This window comes from Hemicordylus capensis, chromosome 6 (assembly GCF_027244095.1).
Source record: "Hemicordylus capensis ecotype Gifberg chromosome 6, rHemCap1.1.pri, whole genome shotgun sequence".
Lineage (NCBI taxonomy): Eukaryota > Metazoa > Chordata > Lepidosauria > Squamata > Cordylidae > Hemicordylus > Hemicordylus capensis.
The window spans coordinates 103383798-103410646 of NC_069662.1; the positions used below are offsets into that span (position 1 = coordinate 103383798).

General features: G+C 43.7%; 1 protein-coding gene and 1 long non-coding RNA gene across 3 annotated transcripts in view; one reads left to right on the forward strand and one right to left on the reverse strand.

The window, feature by feature from the left end:
- ABHD5 (abhydrolase domain containing 5, lysophosphatidic acid acyltransferase) overlaps window positions 1-26849 on the forward strand; it is a 44101-nt gene that overhangs the window by 10212 nt on the left and 7040 nt on the right. The window contains exons 2-4 of the mRNA XM_053262517.1: window positions 16982-17067; window positions 19061-19433; window positions 24285-24439. Of these exons, the coding sequence (XP_053118492.1) occupies window positions 16982-17067; window positions 19061-19433; window positions 24285-24439 (614 nt within the window). The remainder of the gene's footprint in view (window positions 1-16981; window positions 17068-19060; window positions 19434-24284; window positions 24440-26849) is intronic.
- On the reverse strand, window positions 1012-26672 carry LOC128330147 (uncharacterized). 2 transcript variants are annotated; one of them, XR_008309982.1, is made up of 3 exons: window positions 26618-26672; window positions 18098-25907; window positions 1012-1788 (listed from the first exon to the last, which is right to left on the reverse strand). It is a non-coding gene; the product is annotated as an uncharacterized LOC128330147 (long non-coding RNA). The 2 variants fall into 2 exon arrangements; XR_008309983.1 differs by lacking the exon at window positions 1012-1788 and adding an exon at window positions 15392-15662.

A 26849-nucleotide genomic window follows, 5' to 3' on the forward strand; every position in this document is an offset into this window, starting at 1 on the left:
GGAGTGCACCCACCCCTGCCTTAAAGCCAAACACACCCCGCTGTCAAACCTTCGAGCTGACAGGGGTTTGAACCAGTTCGGAGGCCCATGAAAGGGCCTCCAAACTGGTTCATGCACATCCCTAGAAGTGGCCATGCCCCCAAAACTGACCAGTAAAGAAACAGATTGCCACATCTAGCAAAAAAGATGTTTTCAGCCTGGCCTTTAGTTATTCAAATTAGACATTTCTTGGGATTGCTGGAATTGAAAAGGGGTGGGTTTTGGTTTTTGTGTGTGTGGGGGGTGTATGTGTGGTTTTTTCCAGCAGCCTGTGCCAAATTGTTTGTTTTCCAAAAATCCAAGAAAACCTACTTTAAAGCCAAAAGGATGTTCTTAGTAACTCCTGTGAAAGATTCCTATGGAATATTATGTGATTAGTGCAATGAAATTGTCTAATGTTGAGTGCATTATGTAATTATTTTTTTAAAAGATGTGCTTGTGTGTGAGAGAGAGAGATCCCATTACTCATAATTGCCACAAGTGACATTCTGATTAACTAAAGGAAGCTGTTCTTAGAGGCCTCTCTTGTTGGAAATTCTGCAGCACTTCTACATGCTGCATATGTTAATACAATCAACGTGTGGTGATCCTTCCTTCCTTAAAGAGAATGAAGTTTCTCCAATGTGTAAGCTTTTTGAATAGTGTGATATTCACATGAAGGCACTTTCAAACAGGGCAGACTCCTTTGCCATATGCAATCTGATGTGGTACAATCATGTGAGAGGACTTTAATCTTTATGCATTGTCTTGGAATTTGTCAGGCTGTTTCTCTCATGACACATGAGGTCATGGCCTTGATGCAGCAGGGCATATAGATACTGCGAACACAATCCATCAGTTGTGGCTTCTGGATTTATTGGCAATGGGAAGCAAATGATGACTTTGGATTACTTTGAGATGTGGGATGAGGAAACTAACTTAAATAAGGGGTTGCAGATTGATCTCATATGATGATACAAGAGGGTATGGATATCTTTTGGGTTGGATCAAAACATCTGTGAACAGAAGAAAAATCTCCACTAGCACAGTAATGTGAGCCATTTATTTATTATTAATATTTTATTGTAATAAACCATATACATGCAATATAATGGTACCCTGCCTGTCAGGAACTAAGGTGGTGAACACTTGTGCAAGAGTTTACCCATTGCTAGAGTGTAGGTTTTATAGCAGTTTTCTTGCATCTGCTTGTGCAAGCCAAGGATATTTTTGGATCTTTTCTCATGCAGGCTCTAGACAAGGCATAATGACGCCCTTCCATGATCAGCAGCTGCAGAAATATGGGTAGAAAAATTTCCCATACCTTATTTTTCTGGTGGAAATCTTTACAGTTTCTAAAATTATATTGGCTGACATCTGGATTAGCATTGCATACTTGCACATGCAGCAGTGTGAGTCCAAACTACTGGTGTGCTATCGCTTGAGTGGGATGGGGGTGACTTTTGCCAGTCTTCCCTTCCTTTTAAAGCCCACTATAAGTTAATATTTCTGAGAAATTTCCCAATTCAATTTTTTTAATGGAAAACCCACACCTCTGAGTATCTGCCTTCTGCACTGAAGGACACTTTGGGGTTTAACCCGGAGTCTTTTTGTGTGGATCTGTAACAGTCTTTGCAAACAGGCTGAATATAGTGGGTAGAGAGCATAGCTTTCCATTTCGACCTACTATGCCTTTCAGAGCAGCTGTGACTTTGTCCCACATTTGGTTGTAGTATCATCTTGCAACTCTTGAAAAAGAATTCATATAACCTGTGAGTTTGAGTACAATTGAAATACAACCTTAGGAAATGCAAGGAAGAAATATGTGACATAGGAAGCAGCAGGCAGGCACATTATACACATAAAAAGTTATATATTGTATCAGGAAGCAACCCTCTGCTATTTTAAGTGACACATCACTGATTTCCAGATATCAGTACCATGGAAGACATCCTTTATGCCTGAACATGCAGAAATTGCTCCTAATTTTATGGTGGCTGAGAATTCTCCCTTCTTTAAAACAAGAGAAAAGCATTATGGATGGCTGTCTTATTTACAAGCTTGTGCAAGTATTTGGCATGTCAAGGGCCAATGTAATTCTCCAGTTGTATGTTCAAGCGAGCCTGAGTGGCAGAATTTGTTTATTTATTATTTTTACTTGAATCAATCAAATGTTATATTTTCTCAATACAAAGTTCGAGAGGCAGTAGCTATACGAGGAAAGTGTTGTTTTTACCTCTGACCTAGTGTAGCAACGTCTTGCAATCATCTGCCAAAGGGTGTCATGGAACAGCTAGGGTACAGCATGCTTCCTAGAAATATTGTGCAGTAGCTCCCTCCCTTCTCCAGTGCCGGGAACTATAACCCACTGATTCATTTTAAAGATAAACTAACAAAAGAGGATTAAGTGTACCTACCATGAGAAATGAAGCCCAGTATGATAGAGCGTCAAAATCAGATACCCACCAGCAGTAACATGATAAACAACTGTTGGGGGGGGGCGTTATTTTTAAATATAAGGCAGCGTGTATGATTTATTTATTTTTTTAAATGACTGAATTAGGCATAGTGCAATCAGCTCAAATTACCCATGTACTGTAATTTCAGAGTTAACTTTTGTGTTCGTAATTCAGGACAAGGAGCTGTCCCCATCCTGGGTATCAGGGTAGCTCCTTCCTTTCCAGAGACTTGCTGCTGAGCCATGGGATCAGTTTCTCTTTGCCTGCTCACTTTTATTATTTGTCTTGCTAGGCTCCAAAAAAGAGGGTGCACTGGTTTGCTGTCATGCATTCTTCAGCTAAAAATGAAAGTGATTTGACTGATACATATGATTAAATCTGTGTCTTAATACAAACTTGGGGATGTGCCAAAATGTGATTTGTCCAAATTGCTGGCACTTCCCTTTACACAGCCCCTTTAAAGCAGAAGAGAGTGGTGGCAACTTGTGTGGTCAGCATGGTTACTGACCATGCAAATGGCTTCTGCGCATGCACAGAGGCCATATGCATGTCAGCTCACACAGGGGCAGCTGGGAGATGCCCCACTGGTGCGTGGGCATAGCAGGGGGGAACGCTGGGATGTCAGCAAGTGGAGGAGGAGCAGTTACGGACCTGCTCTGCTTTAAAGGGGCTGTGTAAGCGCTCGGCTTTAAAAGTAGGTGCCAGCAATTCAGACAGCTAAATCACGTTTCAGCATATCCTTAATACAAACCTTGACAATTTTTCTTTGGATCTAGGAGCCAACCCCAAAATTTAGGAGCCAGACAAAGGACACTTGACAAAATTACTGGGACTTACTGATGGGCATTGTGGAGGGAGAGTGTAAATGGAATTATCTTTATCCCCTTTACAACTAACCTCCTTAGAACAGAAACAAGGCTGCCTGAGACAAATAGGGATTTTATTAAATAAATCTACCTCTGAATATCCTAGTTTAGGCACCGCCATTACATTTCTAGGTGCCATGGCTCCCTGATAAAGACAGGGATTTATCAAGCCTTGTCTTATAATATTATAAGTTGTGTTAAAAATAACCTGTATATGTATTTTGCCTCATTTTTGAGCTTGTGAATTTAAAGGACTCTCTTTGATGCCAGTTTTGTACATTGCATCAGTTCTTGTATTTCCATAGCAATGTTGGTGTGTTCTGCTTCTCTCAAACATTCCCCCCCCCCCGCAGTTGTCTGAGTTCATCCTATATCCTGGGTTGTATTCCAAATCATGCCTCAGGAGACAGGAAATAGAATTCAAAACTTTTGCCCAATGTCTGGTATTTAGGTAGGATGCGCCAGGAAGACCCCTGTTCCTTCCTGTCTCGCCTCAGGTTGCGTCGTTTCTGAGAGCTCTGCTATCTAATGCATTCAGGCTGGTTTGCTGCTTACTTTTTTCTCCCCCCACCCTTCCTCCCTTGTTCTCCTTGGTGGGCAATGCTTAGAAGGGAGTTTTTGCTGTTTGGTGTTTTTTTCTTGAGCTAAGCTAAGCAGTTTACTTTACAATATATTGGTCCTTTTGGCTCAGCTTGTTTTGTAGTTTGTTTTACTTTGGGTTTTGCCCCCTCCCTGCTCCTATGGAGCCTGCTTCTACAGGGGAGGGGACCTCTTGGGAGACTCCCTTTCTGCAGAACCCCCCCCCCCCCACACACACACACCAAAAAAGGAATCCAGCAGCAAAACTCCGCAATCTCCACCCACACGGTGGCAAATGCTCACGCTCGTCTTCGCCACTCGATTCAGCAGCGTTTTCCTTGCCCTCCTCCTCCTTATCGCCTTTAGCGAGCCGGACGCAGCTCCCACTCTGGCGGAGGCAGAGTTTTTTACTCAAAGAGGGCAGCCTAGAAGGCCAATTATCTCAAAGGAGAGGGCTTGAAACCCTCCGAATGCTGAGGCATTCGAAGAAAAGCAAAACGCCACAGAAAAAAGAGCAAGCCTTTGGTGGCGCCCTGGAGCAAACGCCTCCCCAGCAGGCTGTTAGCTGTCAATGGCTTCTGCGATTTTTACTGCCCACCCTTCTTCAAGGGCTCCAGGGAGTGATATTCTCGGCGGTGTGGGCAGGCAATCTATGTACGCCCGCGATTACACAGACTGGCATACCACAGGGGGAGGGTGAACCCGGTTCGCCAGTCATTCCTCCCGCACCCCAGCCAGCTGCTCCAAATACTGCCAACCCAGTCGCGCCTACAGAGGGGAGATTACCAGAGCGACCCCCAGTGCCTGCAGGGTCTGTGAGTATAATTCCTCTTGCTGAGGATCAACAGGACATGCAGCTTCCCCTGCATTTCATTCGTGGCTTACAGATTGCATTTCGCTCTGAGTTTAATGTACTGCCCACTGTTCATCAAAAGGGCAATACTCTAGCTCAATGAGAGGGGTCGTTCCCCAAAATGAGAGGGGTCATTTCCCTAAATTTCCCTAACAGAGCCCCTGGTGGTGCAGTGGTAAAACTGCTGCCCTGTAACCAGAAGGTTACAAGTTCAATCCTGACCAGGGGCTCAAGGTTGACTCAGCCTTCCATCCTTCCGAGGTCGGTAAAATGAGTACCCAGAATGTTGGGGGCAATATGCTAAAATCATTGTAAACTGCTTAGAGAGCTCCAGCTATAGAGCGGTATATAAATGTAAGTGCTATTGATGTTGATGTTATAGCCTCACTAGTGTCTTCCACTGTAGATTTCCCAGTGGCACGATTGGTTTCAGATAACCCCGTGAATAAGAGGGGATGAACCACTGAAGATTCCAGAAGGTAAGAAATTTCACGTTTCTTTATGCAGGCACATGAGGGTCCTGCATTGGTTGTAAAGGCAGTCACCGACATCCCCACCAAGAACAAACAATGTAGGTAGGGTATTATAAGATATGAAGGTAGCATCCTTCGTGGCTGCCTCTAGCCGGGAATGTATCCTGCACACATCTAGCTCTATGGCAGCAGGGGTAGTTACGAGGCCCTGTCTCAGGTTACTAAGATGGAAAGTGGACCACTAATCCAAACTATGGCATATTTTCCATTCTCTGGGGCCAGTCTCTTCAGAGATTCCTCGGACCCTGTATTGGTTGAGTCTAGGGACAAAAGGAAAAGAAACAAAACACAAACAAACATTGCTGGTAGCCAGACAGGAGTACAGCTGTCCAGGCAAGTGTTTCATCGAGCAATTCTCATCCCTACAGAGCCCTCCAAAGGTACTCAGTCAACTCCCCTGAGAGCTCTGACCATTCGGTAACAACTCCAGGGCAACAGAAGGGCCAGCAACTACAATGCTTCAGAGGAAACAACAGGAACCAGGCCCTGGGACAACCTTTCAGATCCGGATTCCTACATGGTAGGAAACAATGACTCCTTCCTGCTGGAGGCCAGCTCTCGCCTTCTTGTGACATCAGGGAGACACTCGACATCAGGCGCCTGGGTCCCAGAGTCGTAGCCCACAGTCTCTATATTTGCACCTCTTCATCCTGGAATCCAGCAACAAGGCGACAGAGGTATCTAGCGATACAGCATCTGTTCCAGATTCAGGCCATCGAACCATCCCTACTCTGACACTTCCTCAGGGGGATTTACTTCATCCTACTCCTAGTTCAAGAGAAGGACAGCTCATGGAGGGCAGTCTAGACCTCTAGAGGCTGAACCTTCACATACAAACAGACCCCTCTGGATAGAATCCTTCCACACAATTGAGGAAGTGGCTTGTAAACAGGAGATTTTTGGCTTCCACAAACCTCTCGGTGGCATACCTCCATGTCCCCATCCCCCACAGATATTCAGTTTTCCACTCCCACGGCCAGCATTACCAGTACAAGCCATGCCATTCGGTGTGTTTTCCACTACGAGGTTCTGCACCAAGTTTATGGTAACATAATAGACAAAATGCAGGTGGAAGGAAACACTTCTTGTCCTTCTGCATTTAGATGATCTCCGAATCCGATCAGTGTCCATCTCCCAAAACTGCAGTGATGTACATCACACACTACACTTTCTGAGCCCTACAGCTTCATGATCAATGACCAGAAAAGCCTTTTAGTCCCTCCACGACCTCTCTTACATTTGGAAGCCATCTTCGACACCCGACTGGAAACTACCTCACTAACCACATAATGCCGGAACAAGATGGCAAAATTAATCTGCTGTCATCCAGAAACTCATCTTCTTCCTCTGCTGACGAAGTGTGACATTCTCTAAACTGGCAGGTCTCTCCAGCGATATGGCAAGGCCTACTCCTCACACCGTTGAACGGGATAGTTATTACTACAGATGCAAGTCTAGCTGGATGGGGAACACACTGCATCCATCAACCGACCCAGGGAGTGGGGTCACCCCACCAGATATCATGGAGCTCAGTCCATTAGTACGGAGAGCCATATGTCTAGCCCTCAAGATAATTCAGCCACCCTGTACTGAACCAACATGTGCTAATCGCATAGACTATGTAGCAGCATAAATTCACAAGATGAATCAGGGAGGCACCAGGTCTCGCAGAAGGATGAGGGAATCCAAACTACTATCCTCTTAGGCAGAAATGCACTTTGCTTCGCTTGCAGCAGAATGCCCCAGTGGGGCAACCTACCGATGGTGGATTGACTAAATTCCCATTCCACAGGCCCAGCAGAATGGTCACGGCACACAGAGGGCTTCCATCAGGTCATACAAAGTCCTCCCCCGCAGTAGGAGACCTTTTTTGCGTCAGCAACCTACCGCCATCGATATCATTTTTTGTCACCAATTCCACTCACCACTAGCAGAAGTGACTGGCCTGCTCACTGCCACCCTGGTTTCCCGGCCTACTGTAGGTTTTTTCTTCTGACTGTCATCCTAGCAGAGTAATGCAAAACTGATCTTGGAAAAAAGCAAATGTAATCCTCATTGCTCCCCATTGGCCAAAAAGACCGTGATTTGTGAATCTGGTTTTCCTTTTCCTCCAGGAAACTGTGGCCTCTTCCTTTCCACCCAGAACTACTCTCACAGGGCGCGGCGCTCCATCCAGAACTGACATGGCACCAACTATACGCATGGAGGGTGAGCGTACCTTGCTGTATCGGGCAAGATACAGAAGGAAGGTACAATCCACCATTTTGGCATCGAGAAGACCCTCCTTGAACAGGATCTATCAAACCAGGAGGGATGCCTTTTTCCAGATGGGCTCGCAGATAACTCCCTTCCTCTATCTCTTTAAGGATACCCAAGGTCCCATCGTTCCCCCAAGGAGTCATAGGAATGGGTCTTCGCGCCAACCCTTTCCACAGACTAGTCTCCCATTGGCATCTGTCCTACAGTTGACAATCTTGGGTCTCACTCCCTTCACTCCCTCTTCAGGCAGTTTCTAGAAGGGGCAACTAATCTTGCTCCTCCACCTGTTCATATTCTTCCGCCCTGGGAATTCAACAGGTCCTAAATGCCCGCACACGCCACCCTTCTGAACCCCTCAGTAAGGCTTCCCTAAGGATTCAGTTGTACAAAGTATTGTTTTGGGTAGCCAGCTCCTTGGCATGCAGGGTCTCCGACCTGGACACCCTCTCAACATGCAAGGAACCTTGCTCCTTTACTCTTGAGGCCGTCATCTTACAACTGGAGCCCACCTTTGTTCCTAAGCATAACTCCACACTGCACAGGTCGAAAGAGGTTGTGTTACCAGATTTGTCTGGAGCCAAAACATCTAAAAGGAAAACATTAGGGCTCACACTAGACATTCTCAGGGCGCTTCGAAATTGTCTGAAACGCCCAAGCCCCAGAGCAACTCTGTCTCTCTCTCTTTGTTTTCCTTCTCCCTAAATCCCTAGGACAAAAGTCCACCTAGGTGACTCTGGCCAAAGGGATCGGAGCATACGAAACACTCCTGGCATACGAAACACTCAACCTTCCATCTCCAGGGGGAATCATGGCTCATTCAACCTGCAGTGCCAGTATTCGGCAGCTCTTTCAGCCAATGCTCCCTCTACATTATCGTTAGACAGCCTTCGGGCATCTATTTCTCCATTGGTTAAAGTGTATCTTCATTTCTTTCCGCTCAAGTGGCCATGGCCTGCATGGTACTACAGCAAGTAGTCTGATAGTCCACTTTCCCCACCCTGTCCTTTTATACGGCTTGGGTATGTCCCAGGATATAGGATGAACTCAGACAACTGTGGAAAAAGAAACATTGGCCTTACCTCTGAAGGGTTCTTTTTCGCAGTGTCTGAGTTCATCCACCCCGCCCGCAGACTTCACTGCCATAAGGATGGGGGTACAGTAGTGGGAGGTAGTTTGCCTGTGGTTTAATGCTTCTTCTTCTCTTTGCCTGCATCCTTCCTCATTTCATTTGATTTCTCCTTTTAACCAGATCTGCTCTCTCTATCTACTTAGCACCGTAGAAGTTTTTCAGTTTATAGCTCTACAAAGACCTGGCTCGACAGTCTGGAACTGGGGTTTTCCTGGCGCCTCCTACCTAACTACCGGACATTAGTAGTGTGCATGGTTCGGTTCGGGCACAATTGAAAAGCCCTCTGGACCAGTTCGGAAGTCCAGCAGTCCGGAGGTTCGGAAGGGCGGGGGAGTGTCTCTTTAGGGGGTGGTGGTAGTACTTCTCCCCCCCCCCACTGCTCTTCCCCCTCCGGTGCTGGTGCTTTTTAAAATCTTCTTGGGGCGGCAGAGTTCCTCCCTGCCGCCCCTGCCCCCGCCGTCGTCCTTCTAAGCCAGGGTTTCTCAACGTGTGGGTCCCCAGATGTTATTGGACTTCAACTCCCATAATCCCCAGCCCCAGTGGCCTTTGGTTGGGAATTATGGGAGCTGGTCCAATTACATCTGGGGACCCACACGTTGAGAATCCCTGTTCTAAGCCATAAACAGAGAACAGCTAGCGGCATGCATGCGCCCTGCGCAGCGTGCGCATTCATCTCCGACGCTGGCGCGCGCCGCATATATTATGTGACGCGCGCGCCAGCAGCGGAGGCGCGCGCCAGCAGCGGAGGCGCGCGCCAGCAGCGGAGGCGCGCGCCAGCAGCGGAGGCGCGCACCGCGCAGGGCGCATGCACGCCACTAGCTGTTCTCCGTTTATGGCTTAGAAGGACGACGACGGGGGCAGGGGTGGCAGGGAGGAACTCTGCCGCCCCAAGAAGACTTTAAAAAGCACCAGCGCTGGAGAGAAAAGAGCGGCGGCGGGGGGGAATTACCACCCCTCCTTAAAGAGACACTCCCCCCCAGTGCCGGACCACGCTTCTGTGGTTCCATGCACATCTCTACCGGACATAGGGCAAAGGTTTTGAATTCTATTTCCTGTCTCCTGAGGCATGATTTGGAATACAACCCAGGATATAGGATGAACTCAGACACTGCAAAAAAGAACCCTTCACAGGTAAGACCAATGTTTCTTTCTCACCATATGGATGTAAGGATATCTGCAATTGCATTTTAATAACTTACAATGGAAGGTGAGCAGTGTTCCCTCTAACAAGGATTCCCAGACGTTGTTGACTACAACTCCCAAAATCCCCAGCTGCAGTGGCTTTTGCATGGGGATTCTGAGAGTTGTAGTCAACAACATCTGGGAATCCCTGTTAGAGGGAACACTGAAGGTGAGGCATGTGGTTTCTGCTGACACAGGAGGGCCTCTGTATCTGCGGATTCCTGTTTCCACAGTCAGGTAAGATACCCAGCCCCGGCATACAAGAGAAAGAAAGAAAAAACCACACGAACCTTGCATATCTGCAGGTCGGGGTGGCCAGAAATGACTGCGGAGGTCATTTCTGGCCGCCATTTTGTGTTTTGCAGCCCCAAAATGGCTCCTTTTAAAGAATTTTTTTTTAAAAAAACAGCATTTTTTCGCTGATTTGGGGGCATCCTGGGGCACAGTGTGACTTAGAGAGAGCAGCAAAGCATGGTAGGTAGCTTTCCCCCATCCCCCCTACCCAATTGGCCAGTTTTTGGCAATTTTCTGTGATTTTCCCCATGACCAGGAACCTAACCCCCACGATCCCATAGCCCCCAATGACTCGATATTCATGGTTTCTATATCCGCGGTAGCAGCCAGGAACAGAACTCCCATGAATATCAAGGTCGTCCTGTATAGTTCAGGTGCCAGTCAGCCAGGATGCTGTGTAAGTGAAGTGAGCTGTTGCCAGTCATGCTCCCTGTGATTGCTGTTTCCACTGCTGACATAGCACCACGGGCTGTGATGATATATTGGTGAAGTATTTATTTCTTTAAGACATTTGTATATCACCCAAAGCTTATGTCTCTGGGCAGTTTACAACAAAACAACATAAACTGAAACAAAATTAAAAATGTTAAAACATTAAAATAATTTAATAGTTTGACTTTGTGTTCAATTTTAAAAACTGTAAATCTAATTAAAAGCCTGGGCAAACAAATGTGTCTTAACTGCCTTTTAAAAAGTTATCAGAGATGGAGAGGCTCTTATTTCAGCAAGGAGCACATTCCAAAGCCTCGGGGCAGAAATAAAGAAAGCCTGAGTAGCCACCAGATGACCCAGAGGCAACTGCAGACGAATATCTCCTAAATATCTTAGTGGGCAGTGGGGTTCATGGCGAAAAAGATGTTCTCTCAAATACCCAGGGCCTAAGCTGTTTAGGACTTTATAGGTTACAACCAGAATCTTGTATTTTGCCCGGAACTTAACAGTGTAGCCAGTGTAGCTCTTTCAATACAAGAGTAATATGGTCTCTCCAAGATTACCCAGAGACCAACCAGGCTGTTGCATTCTGTACCAACTGCAGTTTCCAGACCACGTACAAATGCAGCCCCACATAGAGCCCATTGCAGTAGTCAGGTCTGGAGGTTACCAGCAAATGTGCCACTGTTCTGAGGTCATTCATCTCAAGAAATGGACGCAGCTGGCATATCAGTCAAAGCTGATAGAAAGCACCTCTGGCCACTGACTCTACCTGGGATACCAGGGAGAGATTTGGGTCCCGAAGCACCCCCAGACTGCGTACCTATTCCTTCTGAGGAAGTGTGACTGCATCTAGAACCAGCAGATCAAAATCATCTCCAGAGTTCCGACCTCGCACAATAAGTACCTCCGTCTTATCTGGATTCAGTCTCATTTTGTTATCCCTCATCTAGCCCCTCACTGCCTTCAGGCAGGCATTTAGGGAGGTTATGCCTTCTCCTGATGATGTTGACATGGAGAAATAGATTTGGGTTTCATCAGCATACTAATTGCGCCAAATCTCCTGATAATCTCTCCCAATGGTTTCATGTAGATGTTAAAAAAACCACAAAAACATTGGAGACAGTATAGAGCCCTGAGACACACCATATGAAAGTTCAGATTTTGAAGAGCAACAATCTCCAAGGGACACCATCTGAAATCTGCCTGAGAGGTAGGAGCAGAACCAACGCAAAGCAATGCCTCCCATCTCCAACCCACTCAGACACTCCAGAAGGATACTATGGTCAATAGTATCAAAAGCCACTGTGAGATCCAAAAGGACCAACAGAGTCACACTCCCTCTGTCAGTTCCTAATTGGAAATCATCCATCAAGCCAACCAAGTCTACACCCCATAGCCCATTGAAAGTCAGTTTGAAATGGCTCTAGATCATCCGTTTCCTCCAAGACTGCCTGGAGCCTTACCTTACCCATCAACGGAAGGTTGGAGATAGTTCTATAGTTGCTTAACTTTGAGGGATCCAGTGCAGGCTTTTTCAGAAGAGGTCTGATGATTGCCTCCTTAAGGTAAGGACTCATCATTCCCTCCCTCAGGGAAGCATTTATAATCTCTTCCAGGCCTTCTACAACAACCCCCCTGCCTGGTAGTCTAAGCCATGTTTTGAGGGGCAAGAGCAGGTGGTAGGCTGCACCTCTCTAAGCAGCTTGGCCACATCCTCAGGACAAGAGTCACAAACTCATCCAGCCTAGCCGCATAAGAGGAGTTGCTAGACAACTCCACATCAGACACTGCAGTAATTGTGGGATCTGAATCTAAGTTGGCCTGAATATGAAAGATGTAAGCTGATACAATCTTTGATTATGCATCCTTTAACTTTTGATGCACCACTTAATATGCTCTTTAGTTGGTATGTGGAACTGTTAGCTCTTACAGTAGAAGAAGTTGTATTCCTGTTGTGCCACCTTAGTGAGAGATGCTTTTTGTCTTATCTTTGTCATCCTCTTCTCCAAGTGTGAAAATGAAATTGGTATCCTATATAATAAAGAGCTTGGCATGCGTCCGTGTCTCCCTCGGCTGTTCTGGGCATGCGCGGAGCGCATGCCCAGAACACGCCGAGGGAGACACGACCGCCAGGACCAGGCGGCCATGATGGACGGGAGAAAGAGAAGCGGCGGCCGAGGAGAAGTGGCCGCTGCGTAGCCAGGCGGGGGAAGAGGCGGCCGAGGCGGCGGCAGAGCCACTGCCTCGGCCAGAGGACGCGGAGCTGCCGAGGTGGCGGCGGAGCCATGGCCGAGGCCTGGCGGCACCGCCGAAGCCAGGCGGGGGGAAGAGGCGGCGGGGGAAGCCGGCCGAGGTGGTGGCAGAGCCGCTGCCGAGGCCTGGCGGCGCCGCCGAAGCCGGGCAGGGGGAAGACCTTGGGGCCCTTGCCCGGCCGGGGAGACCGGCCGCAGCATGGAGGCTGGCGGCGGCGGGAGGGGGAATGGCGGTGGGGGGCCTGGAGCACACAACTCTCCTAGCGCCCGTTATTTAACGGGCCTAAAATAACTACGGTAGTTTAAAATAATGCACTTAACTGTTGTGCTTTAATTGGAGAGTTGTTGTATGCTTTTGCAGCACGTCAGTTGCTTGGAAAATTCTTTCATATATTGTTAGTTTAAAATGAGTTACCATCAAATGCAGCATTTTATGTCTGAAGAAAAGGGCTCTAGCATCCTCTCCAGTAGTACAAATTCTGTATTTTGTATGTTTGGATGGCAGGAAGTAAAAATTTATGACTATGAGCAATGGACTTTGTTTTCTCTGTTCCAGCATAGTCAATTGCATGATTATTACTCAGGCATGTTTGAGAAATTTCTGTTTGTGTTGCTAATGCCCTTGCCTGCGTTAGAAATTTTTAAAAGGATTTTCAGCATGCACAGCTGACAAAAGCTATGAGGTAAAACATTCAAGAATCTTGTGTTGACATTCATGAGGGGAGAAAAGGTAGTTCAGTTTAGTATGTCACACGCAATTTAATTCTCAAAATTCTCCATCAGCTCAGGTTTGCTGAAATGAAAGGAGCTTATGCATTGGTGGGATGATTTGGCAGTTAGCCTAGGAAGGAGAAGCTGCAGGTATTCATGGGTAGCTCCTTCTAATTCTGAAAGAAGAACTGAAACTATTTAGTTTCCATAGGTGGGGTTTGATGTTCCCTTGTTTTATCTTGTATTTTACTTAGATATGGTTTAAATATTGTATTTAATTTGAATTGTATAGTTTGATTCTTTTTGCGTGCACGCTATTGCATTGGGGACCTAACTCAGTTCTCTTGCATGCTACTATAATGTTAACTTACTATTTCTTTCAGGATAGCTCGGAATCAGCTTTAATAATGTATAAATGCATATGTGATCATTCTCAATAAGTAGAGGGAGGAATGAGACTTCTTTCTCTTTTGCTCTCTTCCTCCGGCAGCAGATCCCACTCTGAGTGTGAACTCACAGGGCCACCACAAACCCAGTTAGCCCAGGTACTCTGTAGGTTGAGTAGAGTTCACCTCAGTGCCTGTCTTTGGCTTGCCTCAAGCTGGGGATGAAGTGGTCCCTGTCTGTCCAACTCCCTCCCTCCTGAGTCAGGTCCGTGTGACTTCATTTTGTCTGCTGGTAAATCTTGGAGCTGAAGTAACATATGTGCAATAAGAGCATTTGGGGGCAGCGATTGTTTCCCTCTGTAGCATTTTTCTGCAAGCTTACAGATCACCTTGCTGATGTCTTGCTGGATCAGTCCAAGGGCTTATCTAGCCCAACATTCTGTTTCCATCGGTTGCCAGCCAGGTGCTTCTTCAAAGCCAAAAAGCAGGGCATGGAGGCAAAAATCTTGACCTCTTCTTTCCCCCTCCCACCTGCCATGCACCAGCAGTTTATATTCACTGGCACACTGCCTCTAATTCTGAAGGTTCCATTTAGCAATCTTGGCTAATAGCAGTAGATAAACCTCTCTTCCATGAACTTGACAAATCCCCTTTTAAAGCCATCTAAGCCAGTCATTAAGAATGGCTACATCTGCAGCAAGATCCATAAGCCAATAAAGTGTTGCATGAAGAAGAATCTACTGCCAATCACTTTCATTGGGTGAGCCTGAATTCTAGTGCTATGAGCATGTGCTCCGCTAACGCCGTTTTTCTGATCACGTGTCACCGTGCCGCAGCTCCATGCTGCAGCAACTCATGAGTAGCCTCCTGACCGGGGAGCTACAACAAGCCTCCCCGTGTTGGAGGGTGCTCCCCAGAATGTCCCATGCACTCGCGTAGGTCATTCTGGAACTTCCAGGGGCCAGGAGGCCCCCAAACCCTGCCCCCCCCAACTGGCTCCATGTACAGTATCTATTTTCTTTATACTCTCCACCCCCCACCCCTTTGAAAAATGTTCTTCACTTTGATTGTTGCACAAGGAAAACCTTGCATTCATTGGTTCACAGTTACTTCTTGTACTAGTATAATTATTCATCTAACACCTAGATAAGTAGATTTCTAAAAGCATGAGAACATGAGCATAAAGCCATGCATGATGTGGGCCAGTGTGGTGGCATTTTGTACGTGTGGAAAACTCAAAACAGCTTAAGCATCTCTTATGAAAATGCTCTAGGCAAAACTGTCTGACATTAAAGATTATTCTTAAAATAATATTGACAGATATTTAAAGAACACTGCAGGATTTATTTATATTTGCAATTTCTTTTTAATCAACTGGATTCCAAAGGGCTGTGCATTGTTCTGTGAACACACTAGAATTTTTCCAGTCCCCATCTTCCTCTCCAGTCCTTTGTGTGCTCTCAAAAGCGGCTCCTGAGGGTTGGGAGACCTTCCAGAGCAACATGTGTGATGAAAGATGAGATGCCGCCTGGTGGAGGTAGTGGGGTTACCAGTGCATGCACCCCTTGCACATATGCAGCTGATATCTGTGCACACATCAGGCTTTTTATATCTCAGCCCTTCTATGCTATTACAGACGTATTAGTTCAGGTTATCTGGAATTAGCCTATGTTAGCTGACTTCATATAAGTATGTATTCCCAGATGCTAGTATTGGAGAGAAGATTGAGAAACAGGATAAGTTGTTGTGTAAAGCTGCAATAACGTCAGGACCCTTTGTAGCAGAAGCTTTATAAATTTAATTTATTTTTATTTTTTTAAGATTGTGGGGAATGGACTGAAGGCAAGCAATACAATGATCTGCTGAAGCTAATTGAGTTTGCTTGTTATCAGTGTTTGAATGAGAAACCACCTTGAATTCTGTGATGGAACAAAGGCAGGATATATATGGAATAATTCTGAAAGTAATGATATTCTTAAGCTTTGAGTTAGAACAATGTGCGTATTGGTTGACATATTATACAAGGGAATTTGGGTGGCTGGAGCACATGTAAGTGCACATATAAGCACCAGTGACTGAGATGCACTGCATCGCAGCCACGCTCTGTGAATGCAGTTGTGTGACACAAAACCCATTGGAAATAATGGGTGTCATATCACACAACTGTGTTCATAGCAGGGTGGATTTGATTTAAATCAAACTGATTTAAATCACGATTTAAATCACGATTTAAATCACTAGCAGGGTGGATAAAAATAAAAAAAATCCAATTGAAATCAAAAAAATTGGATTTTTTTAATTTAAATCGGATTTTTTTTATTTTTATCCACCCTGCTAGTGATTTAAATCGTGATTTAAATCAGTTTGATTTAAATCAAATCCACCCTGGTTCATAGAATGCTTATGAGGGAGCTCTACTGCCCTGCAGTGCAGCCCCATCAGCAGTGCTTACATGCACACAGGTGCCCGTGTTCCCTTGTGCAGTATGTTGACTGCTATATACAGAATATGAGGAAGTTCCATATCCCATCAGTTGCAGAATAATGAACGACTGTCAGCTTTTCTTTTGATACAATCTATTAATCTTTGCTATCTGCAGTCACTTTATCAAGCCTCCCTTTTCATATGTGTTTGCGCTCGTGGCAAAAGGTAATCACGTACAAGAAAGAACTAAGACTGAAAGCTCTCTCTCTAGTGCGCTCTGCTCTGATCATCTGTCCACTCCTTCTTTCCACACCCTCCCTGGCGTTCCCTCTGGAAGAGCCAGAGCCAGCCATGTGTGTAGCCTCTATGCTTAAATTACATTTTGGGTTTTCCACAACCTCCACAGCAACATTTATATATCGCTTTTCAACAAAAGTTTCCAAAGCGGTTTACACAGAGAAATAATAAATAAGATGGATTATTTCACCTCCATAATGAAGTCACAAAGTTTACTGGGAGTTGTCATTTTAGTAAATCACTTGATCATTGCATAACTAGTAACATTAATGTGCTGATACCATTTTCATTCTTATTTCTCTAGGTCAGGATGGCTTTCCAGTTGGCTACCTGCATGGTGTCCTACATCACTAGTGCATCTTAAAGATGCTGAAGAGAAAATGTTGAAATGTAAGCACTCTTACACTTTATAGTGTAATTAAAAAAATATCTAACAATGTAGGTATCTGTCTTTTAAAAAACATCTAAGGGTATCTGTGCACCTTGCCTTTACTTTATGTTGTGTTATTTGTCTTTTGTTTCTCATTAATTCCTCTGCTGGTCTTTATGCATTTGTGTGGTACACATAAAATGTTGGCAGGGGAACAAGAGACAAGCTGAGCAGCAAATATATTGCTGCAGCTGGGGAGCTTTCCCTTAAGTGAATTTACTTGCAGGGAAGTGCAGTAGCTTGGTATTTTAAACAGCAGACTTGGATATCTGCTTGCAAGTAAATTTACTTTTGGTTGATTCACCAGCCTGCTATTTTCAGCGGTGAGTTGGAAGTTTGGTTTACATCTCAGGTCTAGACAGAGCACAAGTAGCACTATAGCTTTCCTATAGTCTTCCGAGGGAACATTGTCCCCTTCCAGATTGTTTCTTAAAATGGCAGGGTAGTTATTACCTCCTTATTGAGATATTGTCTCTTCTAGGATAAACATGTAGAAATGAAGCCCAAATTGGGGTTCCCACTTGGGATAAGGCACAAACTGCTTCAGTTACTTGAGGTATGTTGCAAGGCATATCTCAATGAGGTTTTGACTCATTTTACGCTGGACTTTTATCTGCCTTACTGCTTAATTGTGCTAAATCCGACTGATTTTATTATGTAATTGCTATTTTTAAAAGTCTTCTGTAAGCTGCTACAAGAGCCTAGCAACAGATACAGCCACAGATTGATTTATTCTGGTCCAATGAATGAACAATACAAGTAGTATAATTTTTAGGGTATTTTCAGCATTGTACAACTTTACTAGTCTTTTTGCTGTGCTAAAACAATAGCAAATCCAATTTCTTGTAAAAAGAACCATAATTGTAATATTTATTTGATCTTGAATTTTAAAATGATTGCTAGATATGTCAGATTGCTCACTGCCTTACAAAAAACAAATAAAGGCATGTCCATGTTAGTTATTTGTACCAGAAGCTCATGGTTGCTCACCACAGTGTCACTGAATCTCCTCCTCCCAAGTTTATTCAATCCTCGGTAAGAAATCTCATTCTGACATGCCTCCTGTGTCCTTGCCCCTTCTGGGCTTGAGGAAAGAAATATAAAAAGTAATGAACGTGGTTTTAGCACATTCTAGTGTGGTATCTTTACCATCTAGTCTGACCCTAGAAAGAATGAAAGTGTTTATCAAGAAGATACAACATTCAAGTTAGCAAAGTACAGCTGACCTTTTTTATAGGGTGAGAGAGAGGAGTATATGAAACATTTGCTGGGCTGCTTCCTGCCCCCACCCCCATTACAATTGAACAGGTTCCAAGTTATGCAGGGCACAAAATTAATTAGGGGTGCTCCAGACTGACAATTCTTGAGAAGTCTGCTACTGATATTTGTATGATATTGTAGTGGAAACAGCACTGCCTGCAGGCATTGATGCTATTTGTGCTGAGCTTTCTAATATTTTTGCACAAAAGCTTCGTAACTCATTAAAGAGGCAAACATTCCTGCATGACTGATCCTGATAGAAATCTTGCACCATTATGCTTCCTGCCACCTACTTTACTATCAGAATCATTTTGGTTTTTAAAAAAAATCATTTCATTTCTAGATATTTTTCTACTTAAATAAGGGAAGCACACTCTGACTTTTAGGACAGAAATAAAATCTACCGCTGTAGAAAACAAAACAAGTGAAAAGGAATTAAAATAACTTGCAAAAATGCACCAAGTAAATCTTAAGGGTTATACACAGGCTATGCTGCCCATGTGAGTGTTCAAGATGTAATTGTGTTGCCTTTTTTGCAGGCACTGCTCCTGCCATTCTGGTTGTGCTGTAAGATGCCATATGGGGATTGGGAGTAGCTGGCCCTTATGCTTCATGGAACTAGCTAGTATAATTGTATAATTAGGTAAAATTGTTTCTAATAATAAAATATAAGGTTTGTCTGTCTTCCTTCAGGTATCACAAGTTCATACAGTAAACAATATGTCTTCATATCCAATGGAAATAAAATATGGACGCTAACATTCTCTCAGAACCTTTCACAGAAAACTCCACTTGTTCTCCTCCATGGGTTTGGAGGAGGTGTTGGACTTTGGGCTCTGAACTTTGAAGACCTTTGTGAAAATAGGACCGTGTATGCGTTTGATCTCTTAGGATTTGGACGCAGTAGTAGACCACTGTTTGACACTGATGCAGAAGTAGCAGAAAAACAGTTTGTAGAATCTATTGAAGAATGGAGACGGAAAATAGGGTTGGACAGGATGATTTTGCTTGGACATAACCTGGGTGGATTCCTGGCAGCTGCTTACTCACTGAAGTACCCATCAAGGTATCTAACAATGATATATAAATGGAAGTTCTTCCTGTATCTTATTTAGAGGTTCTGTTATAAGTATCTTTGGTTTGACAGTAGAACATAGTACAGAACATAGTACAGTATATCTTGCATAAATGTGTGCAGCATGAAGCAGTCGGATTAGACAAAGTTCTCTATTATTTAGCTTCAAATAGGGCATGGTTGAGAAACTAGCTTCATAATTAGATTACCTTTAAACCGAAATGCAAACTGTACTCCCCTTGTAGTGTTGTGTCTCTTCACATGGCACCTGCATGTGACAGTTTATATGGTGCTTCCAGTTCACAAATTTGCCAATGTGCCTCTGGCTTTATATGCAGGGATGGCTTGCTTCCTGAATATATGGTGTGCTTGTCTAAGGTGTTATGTGGGCATCTGCCTGCCCCCACTATGATTTTTACACAAACATGTCACATTGACTAGTTCCGAGGCATGTTGGCAGTTTCTAATGTGTCTGAAGGGAAGCTCATTTCAGTTCCTTAGCAAGATTATTACACCATATACTCTTTCCCATTTTACATATTAAGATAATGAGCTGGATTTAAGCATGACTACAGAACAGAACCATCAAAGAGAATGGAAAGGGAGATGGAGAAAGTAGTGACAGATGACAGATGCGAACCGAAAAGGTGATGAGGAGTAGTGTTCTTAGTGAAAGAGCTGAGGCCCAGTATCTATTATGTATTTATTTAACACATTTGTTTTATTTTTTTACAGCTTTATTAACATAAAGCTTTATTAACATTATTTTACATTACAGCTTTATTAACATAAATAAGAGAGAAGGGGAAGAGTTGGAAGTGGGAAGAGTTGTCACAGAACTGGGCTTCTGTCCATGGCTTTCCATGTATTTACTGTACATATATTAACAAAACAATGCTGTATTTCCTTACTACTTAATCTTCTGTAGTAAAAGATTTTCTCTGAAACACTGTTCAGCTGCTTATTATGTGCAAATAGCCTGGCTGCTAGTGTGATGGTCTCAAAATGCATTTGGCAACAGTATTTGCTATAAATGTGCACAGACTTGGTAATAGCATGGACCTCAGTTCATCCGTATCCAGTAACCAATAATCTATTTTCCCTTCAAGGTAGCATTCTCTGCACAATCCTAACTGTTGGGGATAGTCAAGATTGAGGGGTGGATCTCTTCAAAAACAGTTAGATTAATCCTCTAGTTTCTAGTGTGTAATCTCCTGGGATGGAATAAATATGCCATTTTTTTGAAATTAAAACACAATGGTATACTGTGCTGTTTCTTTGGATTGTCATGTTTTAAAGAAATGAATGCATCTAGCCAGATTCTACTATGTGAAAACCAGAACATTCACAAATTCTGAAGAACTGGAAGACAAATATTTGTTAAGTGGGTTGCAGTTTTCATTAAAATAAACAAATACCATTCCTTTTGCTTAAGAACAACTAAGTTTAAGAGGGATAGAAAAATTGTTTTGGATATAGATTGACCTTTTACTTAAATGCCACTGAATGCAAGCCTGCCTTATGTAACTGCTGCAGTCATATGTGGAATTGGAAAATATCTGGAATGTAATATTATTTAAAGTTATTGGAATATGAATATATACAGTGTGTGTAATATATAAGAATTTTATATAAAATCAGACTTAACAGTTGTGTATCCATAATGAAAGTATGAGGATCAGTGTTCCCTCTAAGGTGTGCATATGTGCGTGCGCTCACAGGTTTTTTGATGTCCGCTCAGTTAATTTTAGATCCTGCTCAGGTTGAATCAGGAAGACCCCATTCTGAATGCACACGCGCGCACACTGTCTTGATACCGCTGCCCAGAACAAAACTCATTCCACACACAGATGAAAAAATTAGAGGGAACACTGATGAGGATTACGTTTATAATCTGGGAGGGTACTACATGGCTAGTAAGCCTAATAGTGGTGAACTTGTGAATTAACTCTTTTTCAGCAATACTATTCTATTAGAATGAAATATGCTAATCCACAGATAATTAGTGGAGAAGTACAAATAGAACAGTAGTATATTCACGTTCAAATGAAGCTACAACCTAATCTTAACAGTGTTTACTAGGAAGTTAGCCCCGTTGATTTTGGAAACAAATTAACTAGGAGGGTTCGTCTTTTTATCCTTTTTTTTTTTAATGGGCACGAATTATGTACAGGCAAATTATGCAAATGCCTGTACCTTCTGTAATACTATGCAAGCCTTGGGGATGGGAGGGAAACATGGAAGTGGAACATGAGGAGTGATATATCACAATTCACATAGCACCCAGTGATTCTTTTTGCAGAAAGGTTAGTATCCAATTGCATCCAATTGGGATGAAAGTCAAATCAAGCCCTTCTTGTATCTCAGTGGACACAGAGTCTGATTCATAATAATGCACTGTATCTTAAACCATTGCATGATGCTAAGTGACTAAAGGACTACACATTTTATTCCAGAATATGCCAATAGTGAGATTAATATAGTATTTGTGATCTTGTCACATTTGGTCATGGTAGTGATTACCATAATTGCAATATCACAAGATAAATTTCAGTTTCTTGTGATATTCTACTATGGTTTTTTTAGTCGTTCATGCCCTAAACTTTCTATTACTTTGCTGCTAAGTTGTTCTTAGCTGTGGCCATTTGTATGCATGAGTATATATCGCCTAGTATCATGAGAGCTATCTATAACCATGCATTGAAGTGTAAGGTATGGACAAACCCAATGAATATATTAGGTTGCACAATTATAAATGGTTATGTAAGTGGCGCAGATGGGAAATTCTTGACTAACAAGCAGAAGGTTGCCAGTTCGAATCCCCGCTGGTACGTTTCCCAGACTATGGGAAACACCTATATCGGGCAGCAGCAATATAGGAAGATGCTGAAAAGCAACATCTCACACTGCGCGGGAGGAGGCACTGGTAAACCCCTTCTGTATTCTACCAAAAGAAAGCTACAAGGCTCCGTGGGCGCCAGGAGTTGAAATCAATTTGACAGCACACTTTACCACATAAGCATGATGTAATGCTGACAACACAAAATCTACCCTTGATGTGTACATTTTTCCTTCTGTATGGGGACTATGCTAGTTAAAAGGAGTTAATGAAGTGATACCTGTCAAGAGGTCACTCAACGAAAGACGCTGGCCAGAAATATATGACACAATAGCCAGTAGCTCAAGTTTCAGTTTTACTGCTAAATAGTCAGGTTTAACAGTCTTACCAGGAATACAGAAGTGAGAAGCCCAAATTCCAAAGTCACAATTTCTCCGACAAAAGCTCCAAGCAGATCTGACATGTTGTTTCCAGCAGTTTGTTCCCGGCACAGGCTGCTCAATTTATAGTCAGCAGTCACGTGCACTTAATCAACACTCCACCCCCACCAGCTGCCATAGATTCAATCCGGCTCCTGCTATCTTCTCACCAGCCAACTACTCCTCTGTAATTCCTGTAATTCCCCCCGACCCCACCCCTTAAAAATGTTCTCCACCTTGGTTGTTGCACAGGGAAAACTTTGCATTCATTGGTTCACAGTTACTTCTTGTACCAGTATAATTATTCATCTAACAACTAGATAAGTAGATTTCTAAAAGCATGAGAACATGAGCATAAAGCCATGCATGATGTGGGCCAGTGTGGTGGCATTTTGTACGTGTGGAAAACTCAAAACAGCTTAAGCATCTCTTATGAAAATGCTCTAGGCAAAACTGTCTGACATTAAAGATTATTCTTAAAATAATATGGACAGATATTTAAAGAACATTGCAGAATATATTTATATTTGTAATTTTTTTAATCAACTGGATTCCAAAGGGCTGTGCATTGTTCTGTGAACACACTAGAATTTTTCCAGTCCCCATATTCCTCTCCAGTCCTTTGTGTGCTCTCAAAAGCGGCTCCTGAGGGTTGGGAGACCTTCCAGAGCAACATGTGTGATGAAAGATGAGATGCCGCCTGGTGGAGGTAGTGGGGTTACCAGTGCATGCACCCCTTGCACATATGCAGCTGATATCTGTGCACACATCAGGCTTTTTATATCTCAGCCCTTCTATGTTATTACAGATGTATTAGTTCAGTTTATCTGGAATTAGCCTATGTTAGCTGACTTCATATAAGTATGTATTCCCAGATGCTAGTATTGGAGAGAAGATTGAGAAACAGGATAAGTTGTTGTGTAAAGCTGCAATAACATCAGGACCCTTTGTAGCAGAAGCTTTATAAACTTGTTTCTCGTCTGCGTCCTCAAGGAGATAGTGGCCATTCAAACTCTGGCTCAGATCCTGAACCTTCTCTCCAAAGATCACCCAGCCCTGCTGGCCCCTTCTGCACCAAACACTTGCCCTGTCCTGTCTCAATTACCTCCCCATTCACATCACCGGCCTGCTCCTCCTCAGGCGCGCCCCCTCCCCCCCACTTTCTAGTAAGTCACCTACCTCCCACTCCTCTCCAGTGTCCTCGAATAGGGGGCATGACAATACCAAGTAGCTAACCTTTGCTGTGTATGTAAAGTAAGATGTGCCCTTGGTAGAATACAGATGGGATTTACCATTGCCATCTCCCACACAGTATGAGATGATGCCTTTCAGCATCTTCCTATATTGCTGCTGCCCGATATAGAACCAGTGGGGATTCGAACCAACAACCTTCTGCTTGTTGGTCAAGCATTTCCCCGCTGTGCCACTTAAGGTGACGTATGTAGAGTAGGAGCCATCTAAAACAACTTTCTCCTGAAAACTAAAGAAAATAATAACCTAGGTAGAGCTGATTCTAGAATATAACAGGTACTGTTTTAAATACTCTGCTGTTGACAAAACCTCTTACCTTTTTTATATCTACAGGGCAAAGCATCTGATATTAGTGGAGCCATGGGGTTTTCCAGAAAGGCCTTCCAATGCTGAACATGAGAGACCAATTCCTATCTGGATCAAAGCACTTGGAGCAGTTTTGAGCCCCTTCAATCCACTGGCTGGTCTCAGGATAGCAGGACCCTTTGGTGAGTGTTATTTAATAGTTTATTATACTGACACCAACTTAAGGAACTGAGTCACCATCTGTCATTAATTTTGAAACCCAAATAACTTAGGTGCCTTTTGGAAGGATTTTAGTAGCAAGATGTGCCAAATGGTGTTAACCTTTACTTTACTCCTCGCTCCCACTGTTGGAACATTATAGGGCCAGTTTGGACAAGTACTGCCTGCTACATGTGATAAGGACAGGGACACGCCAAGAGGATATCCTGCACACTCAGGCATCCCTTAATCACATGTGAATTGCCTCTCTGTTTGTGTTCCAAAACTCTGGAACACATGTAGAGAGGTGATCAAATGAACAGCCCCCTCCAGCGTTCTCTCTAATTTTTTTTTTTTATCTGTGTGCAGAATGAGGCTTTTTTCTGGGTGGCAGTATCAAAGCAGTGTGTGTGCACATGCATTCAGAGTGAAGCCTCTGACATTAAAAAAAACATGTGAGCATGTGCATATGCCTTAGAGGGAACACTGCCCACCTCATGTGATTAAGGGACTCCCTGAGAGCATGTCCTGTGACATCAGGGTGGGTGCACTTACAGCATGTCCTTGACCTTATTGCTTCTGCTCATCCGAACTGGCCCACGGACACATTTTCTAGGTAGAATTGCATAAATAAAAATTTCAAGCATATGGAAAGAAGAAGGAATCATGAAAACCTTGGCTTGTGAACCGTTGTACAAGAAAAATACATTGTTTGTACTTTATCCCTCTTCCTATCCCCAGCAAACATAAACTTTTGAATGTATATTGTCATGAAATAGATATAGATCAAGTCCCTTTTTATATACATTTTATTTAGGGCAGGTTTGTATGTTTGCCACTAAGTAGGTAAGGCAGGAACTAGAAGTTCCCAGTGAGTGTGGGCTCCCAGTTGGCATGTCTTGTGAAGCTGCCACTACTGATTCTTGTGCTGCATTTCCAAGACCCTCCCCACCTATTACACAGCTTCAAATCTTGGTTGCAGAAGTTGGGAAACTTTTGGTAATGAGGTGCAGGAACTGGCGCTTAGTGGTTTCACATTACATGCTTGCTAGAAGCATATGCGTACTTACCTGCTTAGTGGCAATCATGCAAAACCACCATGAGTGAGTGAGTGTGTATTCTCTTTTATATGAATATACAAAGATAGAGGTCTGCATATATTTCTGATATGGGAATAGTACTGTGAAGGCTGATTAGAAACACTTGTAAAGAAGAAGCAGTTCAGGGTTTCTTGCATAACTGGATATATAGACTGCAAAGAATGTGGAACTGTTCCTTCTTTAGATGTTGCCATTCTGTCTTTTTGCTTTTGTCGATGGCTCCATCACTGGTGCGATAAGGAGAAGCCTTATTAGTTCCTCTTGAGATTGCAACTTGTTGAGAAGTGCAAGGCCTCTTTTGGAAGTCTTTTGTGTAGAGTACAAAGTGGTGAAGGCTCTAAGAGGTATTAACCTTTTTATTGGAAAAATGAAAAAGAGAGATCTTTATATGTGGATACTACAAGAATGTCAAGACGTAGCTGGCTGTATAGCATTCCTAAATGATAATTCAAATAAGCAGTAGATATGCACTCTTAGTTAAATGTAAACATCACTTTCTTCATAGCCCTGTTCATTCCTTCAGTGTTTAGGGAGTGGGATTTTGCACACGCATGTGTGCGTGCACACACACACACCCTGTTACCTCTACATGGTTAGGTGAAAGTCTACAGGAGGAGCCTACATGCTTAGGCTTCCCTTGCAGGGCTTCACCTGAATGTGTGGTGATGAAGGCAGAGCTGACAGGTACTATTGCACTTAATAAGAACGTAAGTACAGCCCTGCTGGATCAGGCCCAAGGCCCATCCAGTCCAGCATCCTGTTTTACACAGTGGCCCACCAGATGCCTCTGAGAAGCCCACAGGCAAGAGGTGAAGGCATGCCCTCTCTCTTGCTGTTGCTCCCATGCAACTGCTATTTAGAGGCATCTTGCCTCTGAGTCTGGAGGTGGACTATAGCCCCGAGATTAGTAGCCATTGATTTGACCTGTCCTCCATTAATTTGTCTAAGCTCCTTTTAAACCCATTCAAGCTGGTGGCCATCATCACATCCTGTGGCAGAGAATTTCATAGATTAATTACTTGTGTTAATCTATGTGTTACTTACATTACAAAAAGTACTTACTTTTTTTGGTCCTAAAATTACCGGCCTTCAGTTTCATGGGATGACCCCTGGTTCTAGAGTTGTGAGAGAGGAGAACAATTTATCTCTGTCCACTCTTTCTAAAGTAAAGTTGTGCGTCAAGTTGGTGTCAACTCCTGGCGACCACAGAGCCATGTGGTTTTCTTTGGTAGAATACAGGAGGGGTTTACCATTGCCATCTCCCGTGCAGTATATGATGCCTTTCAGCATCTTC